This window comes from Podarcis tiliguerta (genome assembly GCF_965153285.1).
Source record: "Podarcis tiliguerta genome assembly, chromosome: 18".
Lineage (NCBI taxonomy): Eukaryota > Metazoa > Chordata > Lepidosauria > Squamata > Lacertidae > Podarcis > Podarcis tiliguerta.
The window spans coordinates 10,348,916-10,362,953 of NC_139551.1; the positions used below are offsets into that span (position 1 = coordinate 10,348,916).

At 49.7% G+C, this 14,038-nt stretch overlaps 1 protein-coding gene and 1 long non-coding RNA gene across 9 annotated transcripts; one reads left to right on the forward strand and one right to left on the reverse strand.

The window, feature by feature from the left end:
- Positions 1-24: 24 nt before the first annotated feature.
- AMH (anti-Mullerian hormone) lies at positions 25-13,436 on the forward strand. The gene is made up of 6 exons (XM_083421574.1): positions 25-1,422; positions 4,151-4,332; positions 7,192-7,315; positions 10,024-10,213; positions 11,007-12,494; positions 13,218-13,436. The coding sequence occupies exons 1-5, from the start codon at positions 876-878 to the stop codon at positions 11,947-11,949; spliced, it is 1,986 nt and encodes a 661-aa protein (XP_083277700.1). The 5' UTR covers positions 25-875; the 3' UTR covers positions 11,950-12,494; positions 13,218-13,436.
- Positions 12,494-13,256, reverse strand: LOC310668630. Of its 8 annotated transcripts, none has more exons than XR_014506718.1 (5): positions 13,136-13,256; positions 13,023-13,071; positions 12,921-12,973; positions 12,823-12,842; positions 12,494-12,750 (listed from the first exon to the last, which is right to left on the reverse strand). It is a non-coding gene; the product is annotated as an uncharacterized lncRNA (long non-coding RNA). The 8 variants fall into 8 exon arrangements; XR_014506719.1 differs by having other exon boundaries at positions 12,494-12,702; positions 12,778-12,842; XR_014506720.1 differs by having other exon boundaries at positions 12,823-12,849; positions 12,909-12,973.
- Positions 13,437-14,038: the final 602 nt, after the last annotated feature.

Consider the following 14,038-nt stretch of genomic DNA (forward strand, 5'->3'; position numbering starts at 1 on the left):
GAATGATGGGGGGGGGGGTGCTCCTGATACATTTTCAAGCACAATTCAAAGCCTTGGTGCTGAGCTTGAAAGCCCTAAACCCTGTATACCCAAAGGAGCATCTCTGCTCGCATTGTTCTGCCCGGACACTGAGGTCCAGCTCTGAGGGCCTTCTGGAGGTTCCCTCCCTGTGAGATGTGAGGATACAGGGAACCAGGCAGAGCGCCTTCTCGGTAGTGGCACCCGTCCTGTGGAACGCCCTCCCATCAGATGTCAAGGAGATAAACAACTATCTGATTGTTAGAAGACAACTGAAGGCAGCCCTGTATCAGGAAGTTCTTAAAATTTGATGTTTTACTGTGTTGGAATCAGTCCAGAGTGGCTGGGGAACCCAGTCAGATGGGTGGAATAAATCACTTGTTATTATTTCTCCTGGTTGGTCCAGGCTTGTGGGCTCTCCGGACGTCCTTAGAAAGACATGCCCATCTTTGGGACTGTTTCTCGGGGCGGGAGGGGGGACGCGTCTTGCTTGTTTTGCTCCGGTTTGGGGTTTCAGGAATAAAGAAGATTGCCAAGCCAAGGTTGCAACCATCTGGGTGGTTTGAGTTCTGTGAAAGCGCCCGGCCTTTGGAGATAACCAGCTGCTGAAAATAGAACAGAGAAGGATTCCTTTGAGCCAAACTTCTCTTCCTCCTCCTCCAATAATCTCTCCAGGGAACAACACTCTGCATTGTTGATTCAAGGACAGCCGGGTTGAAAGGAGAGAATTCGAGACACCTCTTCGCCGGCCGTTTCGCTCGCTCTCTGTGGACGCTTCCTCTACCCCCTATTTCAAAGGATGTCTCCATTTGCTGCTGGTCTGCGGCGGCTTTCCTAGAAGCATCCCAAGACAAACCATGCGTCCCGGTATCGGAGGAGCCGTCCTGAGCCTCCTGCTAATGATCAAGTCTATCCCTGCGCCTGGGAAGGAGATCCTAGCAGGGGAAGGGCCTGAGCTTCCAAGCTCCAGGGAATCTGGGGAGCCCAATCCCCCAGAAGAGGACGAAGTCCTGGGCACGTCGGACTTTGCAGACCTCAGGATGACGGTGGAGGCCCTATATCCCACGGACGCAGACTGGGACGGGCCCTTAGGTCTGTGGCCCCACAGGGCTAGCTTTCGGCCAAGGCCCCACGGAGACCCCCAGGGGCCTGTTTGTAGGGTGAAGGTGCACCGGGGTGGCGAATGGAGTCGCCGTCCTGTGGAGGTTGTGGGTCTTCTCACCAGCTACGACAGCAGGTTCCTGAAGGCTCTGAGCGGGTCAATCTGGAGCGAGGAGGATATGGAGGTGTTTGGGGTCTGCCCCACAGATGTGTCCCGGGGTGTCCTGGCCTCTCTGCAGCGGGTCAGCGCTCACCTGGACGACCCAGGGGAAAACCAGCTTCTGTGGCTCCACCTAGAAGAAGGTAGGTGTCCATTGCATGAGAGCTCTTAACTGGCGAGCGCCAATTTGTTTCCACACTTCAGATCACTGGGAAAGGGATTGGAAACAAAACTGCCAGGGTCACGATGCCGTTGTGCAAATTGACGGTGCAGACACCTTTGGAAGGCGGTGAATGGTTCTGGGTGCCTCGCCTCAAAAGGGAGTTGGAAAAGGTTCAGAAGAGGGCAGCCCAAACGGTCAAGGGGTGTAGCAAGTTTCCTGGGATCCGCGTTTGGGGCTTTTTAGAGGAAGAGGCAACATGATAGATAAAACGATCCATGACGTTGAAAAAGTGGGGTGTTGAAAAGTTTCCCTCCCGAATGCTAGAACTCACGGGAATCCCAGCGAAACTGAAGGTTGGAAGATTCAGGGCAGGTTTCCTAGGTGGCTTCGAAAGGGATTTGGACAAGTTTGGGGTGTTGTAGATGGCTAGTAGCCATGCTGCTTTGCTCTTCCTCTATGACGGGAGGCAGCGGTGTTTCTGAATATCACAGAACCATAGAATCGTTGGAAGGGACCCAAGGGTCATCTAGTCCAACCCCCTGCAAGGCAGGAATATCAGTTGCTGCAAATGACAGGAGGGGAGAGTGTTGCTCTGATGCTTGAATCCAGTTTCCCAGAAGAGGCATCGGACTGGCCACTGTGGTGCTGAACTAGCAGCCAGGCTCTTATGTTTCTATGGAACCTCCCAGTCCAGAGGCAGTCTATCACAATCCCTAGTTTTTAGGGGTATTTGGCTGCTGCAAGAACAGGACGCTGGACTAGGTTTGCCATTGGCCTGATCCTGCCACTGTGCTCTTCCAATGTTCTTATTTGGCCTAGCAGGTGTGGGTTATAAGCAGGAGCTCTCGGCACCCAGGCGTCAAGATAACGTCCAGATTTTTGGGGACTTCCATGCCTTTTTTCTGGCCCGCGTAGGACCAGTCTGGATAGTTAGCCTTGGTGAAGACTTGACGTTTTCATCCCCAAAGAAGTTTTTGATTTGAGTTTCTCCTGAAATGAGGCTGCATTTTAATGTTGTATTTTAATCTTGTTTTTTAAGTTGTATTCCAATCAATTGTTTTTATACCTGGTGTTAGCCGCCCTGAGCCCAGTCTTGGCTGGGGAGGGTGGGGTATAAATAAAATTTATTATTATTATTATTATTATTATTATTATTATTAATGTCTCCCAGCTTGAGAGTCTTCTTCCCTTGCTCAGAGCTTTAATGGGCAGTGCCAACCTTGCAAGGGCCTTGTCAGACAGCACACTTATTATGGGATTGGTGGCCCCATCTCTGATCCCTGCCAGTGCTCTGCCCCTATGCAAAGTTTCCAAGGGCAGCCCCATTCCCGAGTGTGTTGCAGTAGTCTAGCTCGGGTTCAACTAGGGCATGAGTCACTCAGGCAAGGCCTGATCTCTGTCTCTCCAGGTAGCGCCACTGCTGGCTGGTGCCCATTGGGGACTGGCGGGGCGGGAAGCAGGGACCCCAAAGAGTAGGCAAAGCCAGAGCCAATGAGAGGCTGTGCTAGATTATTCTAGTCTCAACCCCCCCTCCTCCCAGCTGGTTTCTGCAATAATGGGATCGAGTTATGAGATTTTCTGATTTCTAGTAAATGCAAAGAGTAAATAGTGATCTACGCAGCCAAAACCGAACCCCCCAATGCACAAAGGGGAAAGTGTTGACAGGCTTGGGATAAACCCCAAATATTGCAGAAACCCCTCAAATTTAAAGTGCCCCAGGAAGCCTGCCCCCCGCAATGTCTTCCGTAGGCTGAGGATGCAGACTGGAAAGCCCAGTGTGTGTTGGGGGGCAGAGAATGGAGGAGGATGAGCAAGAGGGTGGGGTGGAATGGCGTATTGTGAAAGAGGGCTTGGCTGCTGGGTTTGGGGTGGCCTGGCTGAGAAGCCCCACACGCCACACACTTTGTTACAGGTCTCATCCTATCTCCGTCTCTCTGTATATTCAGGGCCAGCGGTGGGAATTTGATGGGAGAAGAATAGAATCTATTCAGTTCCCCAAAAAGAACAGAATACATTGAAGAACAGGGGATACCGGGCAGAAAGTGCTCCGTGCACTGCAACGTTTATTGCAGTACTCACGGTGTCTTCCTCGCTCTTTCTCTGCCTCTGTTCAGGATCAACTATGGCAATTTCGCCAGAAAAACGCACAACAACTTGCCATAATGCAAAGAGCCAAATAAGTCGGCCCGCTACAACGCATGCCGCCTGGTTCTTCAGGTGTGCGGTACTTCTCGGCCGGAGCTTAGTCTCAGGATGGCATCAGGGTTTGACTTGGGTGTTAGGTGGTTGGGTGTACTGCCAAGGCAATGTGAATAGCATTGCCTGTTGCTTTTTTTAAAATGCAGGCAGGCAGGCGAGCAAGGTTTTTGTTACTATTTCGTTTTATAAATCTATATGAAGTGGAGAGAACCATTAGTTTCTGGAGGTGAAATCTCAAAGGGTACTTTCACCGCATATGTATACGAAAGGAATGCAAAACCAGATTAAACGTGTCTGGAGGCGCTAGTCCTCATTGAGATCTCAAATGACGCCTGGTTTTCCCATAACGCAGAGCAAGTGTAAGAGTTTTGGCTGTCCCCCTGTGGAGCGGCGTTTACTATTTAAGTTGGCATTTGGCACACCAGCAATGGTGGGAGTGAGGGGGGGTCTCCCTTGTCCCATGATGAAGAAGCAGGTCCCTGTCTGATTCTCCGGTTTCCTTCCTGCAGTGAAATGGGAGGCAGAAACGAAACTCCTCTTCCAGCTGGCCTTCCACGAAGAGGATGCCGGGGGCTCCTTGAGGTCCCTGCAACTGGCCCTGCTGATATTTTACCAAGGCGGCAAGGAATCGGGGGGCGTCGGGAGCCCGGAGAAATTCCTGGTGGGAGGGGAAGGTCTCCACCCTAAACAGGTATGCCAACGGGGATGGGGGGGGGCGGCAATCGTTGGAAAGATGATTATCATCATCATCAACCCTTATTCCGGTCCAGAGACCCAACAAATCGTTACAAAGCAATACACGATTCAGACAGCCTACCTCCAGGTTAAACAAGCATTTCGTTCAGAATATAGGGATCACTGGTTCTTGCAACCACCAATAAAAACTTTGCCACTGCTAATGTTCTAGCATTTGTCCGGTCTTCCAATAGGAACCTGACATAGTGAGCCTCTGATTTTCCCGGGAAAGGTACCAGCAAGGGTAGTATACAGGTGGAGGTACATGTTCCCCAATAAATCAGGGCATTACATTTATGTCCCAGATACCTCGATATCTGTCTACCTTATCGGTTGCGTCGCATAGATTCGCTTTTGTTAGAGCCAGATTTAATGTGTTCCCCTCAAACGTGCTGAGCAATAGATTTTCTAACGGTAAAATCTCGGTTTCATGCGCATGTGACAACAAATCAATAGAATCCCTTTATCATATCTTGTTTAATTGTCCTTTATATTTTGTTCCCCGATCAAGGATTCTGAGTTCAATTATTTTGGAAACTGTTGCTAAACCACCCGAATTACATCTAGCCTATCTACTCCAGGACATTGACTCTTATAGAACATTACAGGTTGCCAGATTCCTGAACTCAGTTCTTTCATACAAAAGACTTCATGGAATGCTGCATGACTATTAAAAATCGAGTAAACTTTATCCTTATACTCAAGGCCACAATATGGTATATCTAGAGATGGTACGTAACGTGAAGGAGATTATGTGTTGAAATATTTTAGTTGATATTTCAGAATGTAAAATGCTATTTTATTTATTGATTGGTTTTATCTTGTGGGCTTATAGCCGAATAAAGTATCTGATCTGATACCAGCAAGGATAGTATCCTGCTCATATGGCCTGCTCATATTTCACACAGTGCAGCAAAATATGTTTTATGGAATCGATGTCTTGAGCACACGAGCAAAGTCTGTCCTGGTAGGGAACTCCTCTCAACTTGCCATCCAACTATAAGATGATTATTTCATTCATGGCTCTGGACGCCCCTCTTTTCCTTCGGGCGAGACGTGCAGAGCTCCCCTTGGCCTTTATCCTCAAACGACAACCCTGTGAGGTAGGCGAGGCCCAAGGTCACCAGGTGAGCATCGTTGGGATTTCAACCTGAGGGTCGTCCCAGCCCTAAAGCGACATGCCCATTTCATGGACAAAGATAGTCCATCAGCTGACATTTCTTTTTTAAAATAATTTTTAATTGAATGATTTTATGTTACAAAAAACAATACAACCATACTACCACTGAATATAATTAAGAAATAAAAAATACATACATCAATATTTAGTTTATTTGTTATTTACCGTCTTATTTCCTCCCAAACATTCCATACAAAAGCACACATATGTGCAGACACGCACACACCGGCACACAAGATGATAATAATGAATGTAAATATTTCCCTCCCTTTTATCTTCCGAAATCTTTTCTTCAACTTTGACTTCCTGTCAAGTCCCTTTGCATGTATTTTATCTTACAATCGAATGTACACAAAACAATAAACCTTTCTATATAAATTTTCCAATACAGCTGCCATTTCAGGGAAATAGAACCCAACTATTTTTTATACTTTAGATCAGGGGTCAGCAAACTTTTTCAGCAGGGGTCCACTGTCCCTCAGACCTTGTGGGGGGCTGGACTACATTTTGGGGGGGGGGAAATAAAAAATGAATGAATTCCTATGCCCCACAAATAACCCAGAGATGCATTTTAAATAAAAGGACACATTCTACTCATGTGAAAACACACTGATTCCCGAACCGTCCGTGGGCCAGATTTAGAAGGCGATTTGGCCGGATTTGGCCCCCAGGCCTTAGTTTGCCTACCCATGGTTTAGATATCCCTTTGCACCGCAGATTTATTATGCTAGCCTGTTCAAATGCATTCCCCCTCCTTTGTACTGCCTAGAAGGTTTCAGAAAATCCCCTTCCAGAATAGACTTTGCTCTGGTGGAATGAATACGCCAGATACAATATACCGTATAATTTTGGATTTCCCTCTTATCAACACTCTTAGACCTACTGGCGACTCTCTTGCAGCTTAAAGTATCTGCTTGCAAAGAATTTGGAATCCAGTATCTGTTGTGTATGCCCAGATCTACGGAGATTGTTAGAGGATATTTAGCCCAGATTTTTAAAGTCAAATTTGAAACTACTTAATTTTACTTAATGGTGGCTACTGATTCTTTTATACATTTCCTGTGTTTAACAGACCTTGATCACCAATGTTTTATTCATGTTTCCCCCCCCCCCTCTCTTTTATGATTTTATTGTCTGAATTGTGCCAATAAAAGCTGAGTGAATGAATGAAATAGAGCCTCCATGTCGAGGACCACGCTACCAGTGAGCATAAAAGCTGACCTAAATAGATTCCTGGGCCCTGTTTTTCCTAAACTGATACTTTAAGAAACATAAATGAGGGCGATGCTTTGACTCTCAGTTGTTATTTAGTTGCTCTGCAGGCACAGCCCTGCGGAAATCCAACTGGTAAGGCTTTCCCCTGCCATCCGCAGCCTTGCCCAAACTTGGGTCTCCAGCTGCCTTGGGACTACAAGTCCCATCATCCCTGACTGCTGATCCTGCTAGCTAGGGACGATGGGAGTTGTAGTCCAATACAGCTGGAAGACCTAGGTTTGGGCAACCTGGAATTCTAGAGGAAGCCGTTGGCAGAGAGACATCACCTGTTGAACTTCTGCCTAACGGAGGCGATGCGAAATGAATGTGGTGCTGCTGCCTTTAGCAAATATTGGATGCTGTCTCATTTTCACCCCACAGGTCGTCTGTCTCTCCGGCAGAACCCAGTACCTTGTCCTTCAGGGGTCGGCGATGTCAGGCAGACATTCCCTGGGGCAGCTCAGCTTTGAGGTTTCCTTGGCAATCAAGCGCCAGAGCAGCAATGGTAGGACCCCCATTGCATAAAATGAAATAGAAACAAACCTTTAACACGCAAGCCAAGCATGGGGGGGGGGGGGGGCTTTCATCCTTTGCACTTTCCATAGCATGCAAGTATATGCAAAATATGCAAAATAAATCCCCTTCCCAATACAGGTATGTATTTTTATTGAATTTCCAAATTTTTTCCAAATTAACTTCAAATTCAATAGATATTTAATGTATTGACTTTTCACTTCCAGCTCCACAGTGTTTTGGTTTTGCATTATATATCCAACTCTTTTATCTATTACAAAAATCACTGTAATGCAATTACTTTATCATTTTGAATTTTACTGTTATTCACCTCTAGGCTTGACTACTGTAATTCGCTCTATGTGGGGCTGCCCTTGAGACTGACCCAGAAACTCCAGCGGGTGCAGAATGCTGCAGCGGGGCTCCTTACGGGGTCTTCGCTGCGAGATCACATTCACCCGGTGCTATACCAGCTGCACTGGCTCCCAGTGGAGTAGAGGATCAGGTTTGAGGTGCTGGTTTTAACCTTTAAAGCCCTATACGGCCTAGGACCCTCGTACCTACGGGGCTGCCTCTCCCGCTATGCCCCACAGAGAAACTTACGGTCTTCAAATAAAAACATCTTGGAGGTCCTGGGCCACAGGGAGGTTAGGCTGGCCTCAACCAGAGCCAGGGCCTTTTCAGTACTGGCCCCGACTTGGTGGAACGCTCTGTCACAAGAGACTAGGGCCCTGCGGGACTTGACATCTTTCCGCAGGGCCTGCAAGACAGAGCTGTTCCACCAGGCCTTTGGTCAGGGCCCAGCCTGACTCCCTCCTCTGGCAACCTGCACAGAATTTTGCTTAACGGTTGCCATTAATTTGATTTTAATTTTTATAATGAAATGTTTTTAGAATGTTGGATTATTTGATTGTTTGATTATTTGATTGTTGTTAGCCGCCCTGAGCCCGGCTTCGGCTGGGGAGGGCGGGATATTAATAAAATTTATTATTATTATTATTATTATTATTATTATTATCCACGCTTTTATACTGTATTTTATGCTGCTTTTACAATTAAGTGTTTTAAATTTGTTGTTAGCCGCCCTGAGCCCGGTTTTTGAACCGGGAAGGGCGGGGTATTTTATTATTATTATTATTATTATTATTATTATTATTATTATTTTCCTTCCAATGCTCCTCTCTCGGATCCTGCCTGCGGTTTCACTTGTTTGTAGTGCTTTTCCAAATAGCCCAGAAAAGGCGTCCATTCTTGCATAAAAAGTTCATCAAAATAAATCCTTTAAAATGCATAACATGCTTTGACATCGTCTGCACCTGAGAGCACTAAGGCCCAATCCTCACCACGTTGCAATCCTTACACGGGAGTAAAGCCTCTGTCGACCTTACACTGGGCTTAGAAGAGGAGTTCAGGGATGTGTTTATTTTTTTAAAATAACTTTATAAGTTTTGTGCCTTTGCTTCCCAATTTCCATTGCACCGTGGATTTTATTGATTATAGTTCGGAAATGGTTTGTTGTGACCGTTAAGAGTGAAGTTCTGTTTAATTATTATCTGCCGATGTTTAATTTAACTGTGCACTATTATATTCTAACGGATTATTTAATATTACTTTATTTGACATAAGTTGTTTATTTTCAAAAAATCATAGAACTGGTGGGCTCTCTCCTTCTTTGGAGGTTTTAAAGCAGAGATTTTAAAATCTCCCTAAATCTCTGTTTAGGGAAACTTTTAATGTTTAATAGGTTATTGTATTTTAATACAGTGGTGCCTCGCAAGACGAAATTAATTCGTTCTGTGAGTCTCTTCGTCTAGCGGTTTTTTTGTCTTGCAAAGCAACCCTATTAGCGGCTTAGCAGATTAGCGCTATTAGCGGTTTAGCGACTATTAGCGGCTATTAAAGGCTTAAGGGATTAGCGGATTAGCTGCTAAAAGGCTATTAGCGGTTTAGCGGCTTAGAAAAAGGGGGTGGGGAGCGGAAAAAAATCTCAAGACTCGCAAGACGTTTTCGTCTTGCGAAGCAAGCCCATAGGGAAATTCGTCCTGCGAAGCACATTGAAAAAAGGAAAACCCTTTCGTCTAGCGGGTTTTCCGTCTTGCGAGGCATTCGTCTTGCGGGGCACCACTGTATTCTGTTGGAAGCCGCTCAGAGTGGCTGGGGAAACCCAGCCAGATGGGCGGGGTATAAATTATTATTATTATTATTATTATTATTATTATTATTGGGTGGCCCTCTGTCACGGATGCTTTAGCTGAGATTCCTGCATTGCAGGGGGTTGGACTAGATGACCCTTGGGGTCCCTTCCAACCCTACCGTTTTTGATTCTACAAAAGTCCACTTTTGCCTCTGTCCCTGCCCAGCTCCGGGTGTCCCTTCCAATTCTACAATTCTACGATTTCATCCTCCCCACCATAACAACCCTGTGAGGTAGGATAGGCAGAGAGGCAGTGGCTGGCCCCCCCAGGCCCCCCCCCCACTAAACTGCATGTGGCTGAGCGGGGGATTCGAACCCTGGTCTTCCAAGTCTTATGCTCTAACCACTGCATCACACCGCCTCTCCTTTGATAATATTAAATAATAGCAGCAGAAAACAATAATAATAGCAGCAGCCGTCTTTTCAGGAATTAGAGGAGGGGTCTTTATTAGCCGCAACGCAGAGAGACCTCCCATTTGTTCTACTCCTCTTTGCCTCCATTGCAGGCACCGGCCTCTCCCAACACGAAACCCAAAACCTCCTGTTCGGTTTCGACCCGAAGTGCTTCACCCGCATGACTCCGGCTGTGCTGCTCCTGGCCAGGCTGAGACCCCGATCTGCTCCAGTCCTTCTTCCCTCCTCATCTTTCCTCGCCGCCGACGGCAAACTGGACGTGGTCCCTTACCTGAACCCCAGGTGAGACCCCTCCCCTCCCCGCCGAGGGCTGTGCTTGATTTGCTCAAAAGGGAGGGCGCTCTGTCCACGCTCAGGAGACCTCGGCTGATCTCCTTCCCTTGAAAACCAGCATTTCTCTCCCTCCTTTCTCTGGCCGCGCACATGATGCACATTCAAAGCGCATGGGAACGGCAGGAGTTCTATGGGGTATAACTGAAGGAGTGTCTCCACCCCCATCGTTCTACCCAGACACTGAGGTCCATCTCCAAGGGCCTTCTGGCGGTTCCCTCCCTGCGAGAAGCCAAGTTACAAGGAACCAGGCAGAGGGCCTCCTTGGTGGTAGCACCTGCCCTGCGGATGTCAAAGAGAAAAACAACTACAGTGGTCCCTTGGGTTAAGTACTTAATTCGTTCCGGAGGTCCGTTCTTAACCTGAAACTGTTCTTAACCTGAAGCACCGCTTTAGCTAATGGGGCCTCCTGCTACTGCCGCGCCGCCGGAGCACGATTTCAGTTCTCATCCTCAAGCAAAGTTCTTAACCTGAAGCACTATTTCTGGGTTAGTGGAGTCTGTAACCTGAGGCGTATGTAACCCTGTACCACTGCACCAGACTTTTAGAAGACATCTGAAGGCAGCCCTGTTTAGGGAAACTTTTAATGTTTAATAGGTTATTGTATTTTAATATTCTGTTGGAAGCCGCCCAGAGTGGCTGGGGAAACCCGGTCAGATGGGCGGGGTATAAATTATTATTATTATTATTATTATTAGGCCACTGTGAAGCCAATGGCCTAATGCAGCCGTCCTTCTCTCCGCAGTGTACCCCCGACGTCTGCCACGGCCGATGTGCAGCCCTCCCTGGCCCCCCAGGTGAACGCCACCTCCGCCCACCCAGCACCCTCAAGCACCGGCCGTTTCCTCGCTGCTCTCTCCCAGTTCATCAACAAGGTCCTCAGCCCTTCCGGAGACCCCCCGCCGGCCCCCGGGCCGCAGCTGCGGCTGAACTTTGACACCATGGAAGCCCTGCCTCACCGGGTGCTCAACCTCTCTGAGAAGGTGGCGCTGGAGCGTCTGGTGCAGTCCGAAGACCCCCTGGTGGTCTTGTTCCCCGAAAACAGCCAGGCCTTGATGGAGAGCCACCTGGCGCACTGGGCGCTGGAGGGGAAACTGCTGCGGCAACTGCTGCAGAAATTGCGGGAGGTGATTCGGGAGCTGGCGGCCTCCCCGGCTTTCCGGGACCACGAGACCCTCTTCCACGGCCTCCTGGCGTTCTGCTACTACCCTCCCGGGGTCTCCGGTGGAGGCGATCCCGAGGGATCCGCAGAAGGATCTCCCGGGCGGCGGAAGATCCACAGCCTGCTGCTTCTCAAAGCCTTGCAGGCCCTGCGCGCCCGCTGGCGGGAGTCCCGGAAGGCGGCCCCCCGCGCCAACCGCAGCACCCCGGAGCGAGACGACTACTGCCGGCTGCGCAAGCTGCGGATCGAGCTGGTGTCCACGGGGTACATCATCTTCCCCGAGTGGTACGACGCCAACAACTGCGCCGGGCCCTGCCGCTTCCCGCTCTCGTCCCGCGTCCCCGACTACTACTCGCACACGCTCTTCCTGCTGCGGGTGCAGGAGCAGGGGCTGCCCCTGGAGAGAGCCCCCTGCTGCGTCCCCGTCAGGTACTCCAGGAGCATCATCGTCACCTTCACCAATGACCAAGGCATGAAGGTGAAGGCCTACCCCGACATGGTGGCTGAGGAGTGCGGCTGTCGGTAGAGAGAGGCTGGCTCGGCGGCGGCGGCTGGGGTGCTTTGCCCTCCTCCTCCCGCCGTTGAGCTCGTCTCTCCTTGCCCTGCTGTTCCCTGTTCTCCTTTCCCATCAATTACTTCACCCTCCTCCCACCGCTGACATCACCCTCCTTCGCTCACCATTGACTTCACCCTCCTCCCACCATTGACATCGCCCACCTTCGCTCACCATTGACTTCACCCTCCTCCCACCGCTGACATCACCCACCTTCGCTCACCATTGACTTCACCCTCCTCCCACCATTGACATCGCCCACCTTCGCTCACCATTGACTTCACCCTCCTCCCACCGTTGACATCACACACCTTCGCTCACCATTGACTTCACCTTCCTCCCACCGCTGACATCACACACCTTCGCTCACCATTGACTTCACCTTCCTCCCACCACTGACATCACCCTCCTTCGCTCACCATTGACTTCACCCTCCTCCCACCGCTGACATCACCCTCCTTCGCTCACCATTGACTTCACCCTCCTCCCACCGCTGACATCACCCTCCTTCGCTCACCATTGACTTCACCCTCTTCCCACCGCTGACATCACCCTCCTTCGCTCACCATTGACTTCACCCTCCTCCCACCGCTGACATCACCCTCCTTCGCTCACCATTGACTTCACCCTCCTCCCACCGCTGACATCACCCACCTTCGCTCACCATTGACTTCACCCTCCTCCCACCGCTGACATCACCCTCCTTCGCTCACTGTTGACTTCACCCTCCTCCCACCACTGACGTCACCCTCCTTCGCTCACCATTGACTTCACCTTCCTCCCACCGCTGACATCACCCACCTTCGCTCACCATTGACTTCACCCTCCTCCCACCGCTGACATCACCCACCTTTGCTCACCATTGACTTCACCCTCCTCCCACCGCTGACATCACCCACCTTCGCTCACCGTTGACTTCAACCTCCTCCCACCGCTGACATCACCCTCCTTCGCTCACCGTTGACTTCAACCTCCTCCCACCGCTGACATCACCCTCCTTCGCTCACCGTTGACTTCACCCTCCTCCCACCACTGACATCACCCACCTTCGCTCACCATTGACTTCACCCTCCTCCCACCGCTGAAATCACCCTCCTTCGCTCACCATTGACTTCACCTTCCTCCCACCACTGACATCACCACCACTGACATCACCCACCTTCGCTCACCATTGACTTCACCCTCCTACCACCACTGACATCACCCTCCTTCGCTCACCGTTGACTTCACCCTCCTCCCACCGTTGACTTCACCCTCCTCCCACCGCTGACCAGGACTGCTGTATCTCCTCTTGTTCCTTAGACCAAGCTAATAATTCTGGTTCCACACCGATGACACCCTCTCATATGTAGTCAGCCTACCTCCAGTTTCTCTTGCTTTGCATAATTTATTCTGCATTTGCATATATATCTGATGGTGCTGGGATGATTAAATCTGTTGGATATTGGGGTTTTTAAAAATTTTGACAGTGTGTGGCATTTCTTTTCCAGAAGCGGGCTGTGCTTGGTTTTGCTCTGTTCTTTAAATTGATGTAGTTTCTTTGCAGAGTAATCAAAGAATTGCAGAGTTGGAAGGGATCCCCAAGGGTCATCTAGCCCAACCCCCCGCAATGCAGGAGAGTGCTATTATTTCTAACACCCTGCTTGCGGGTTTCCCAGAGGCATCTAGTTGCGTTGCTGCTGATAAAAGGATGCTGGACGGGAGAGACCAAAGTCTAGTCCAGCAGGGCTCTTCTGGACCCTACAAAATGTGACCAAGGCCATGCCTCTGAGCATATGCAGAGTGGTTTCCCTTTCCTGTGCTGCCGCCACCAGAACCCCCCACCAGCAGCATCTAAGAAACAGCATTGCCTTTAAAGCCCTAAACGGCCTCGGTCCAGTATACCGGAAGGAGCGTCTCCACCCCCATCGTTCTGCCCGGACACTGAGGTCCAGCACCGAGGGCCTTCACTGCGAGAAGCCAAGTTACAGGGAACCAGGCAGAGGGCCTTCTTGGTGGTGGCGCCCGCCCTGTGGAACGCCCTCCCACCAGATGTCAAAGAGATAAACAACTACCTGACATT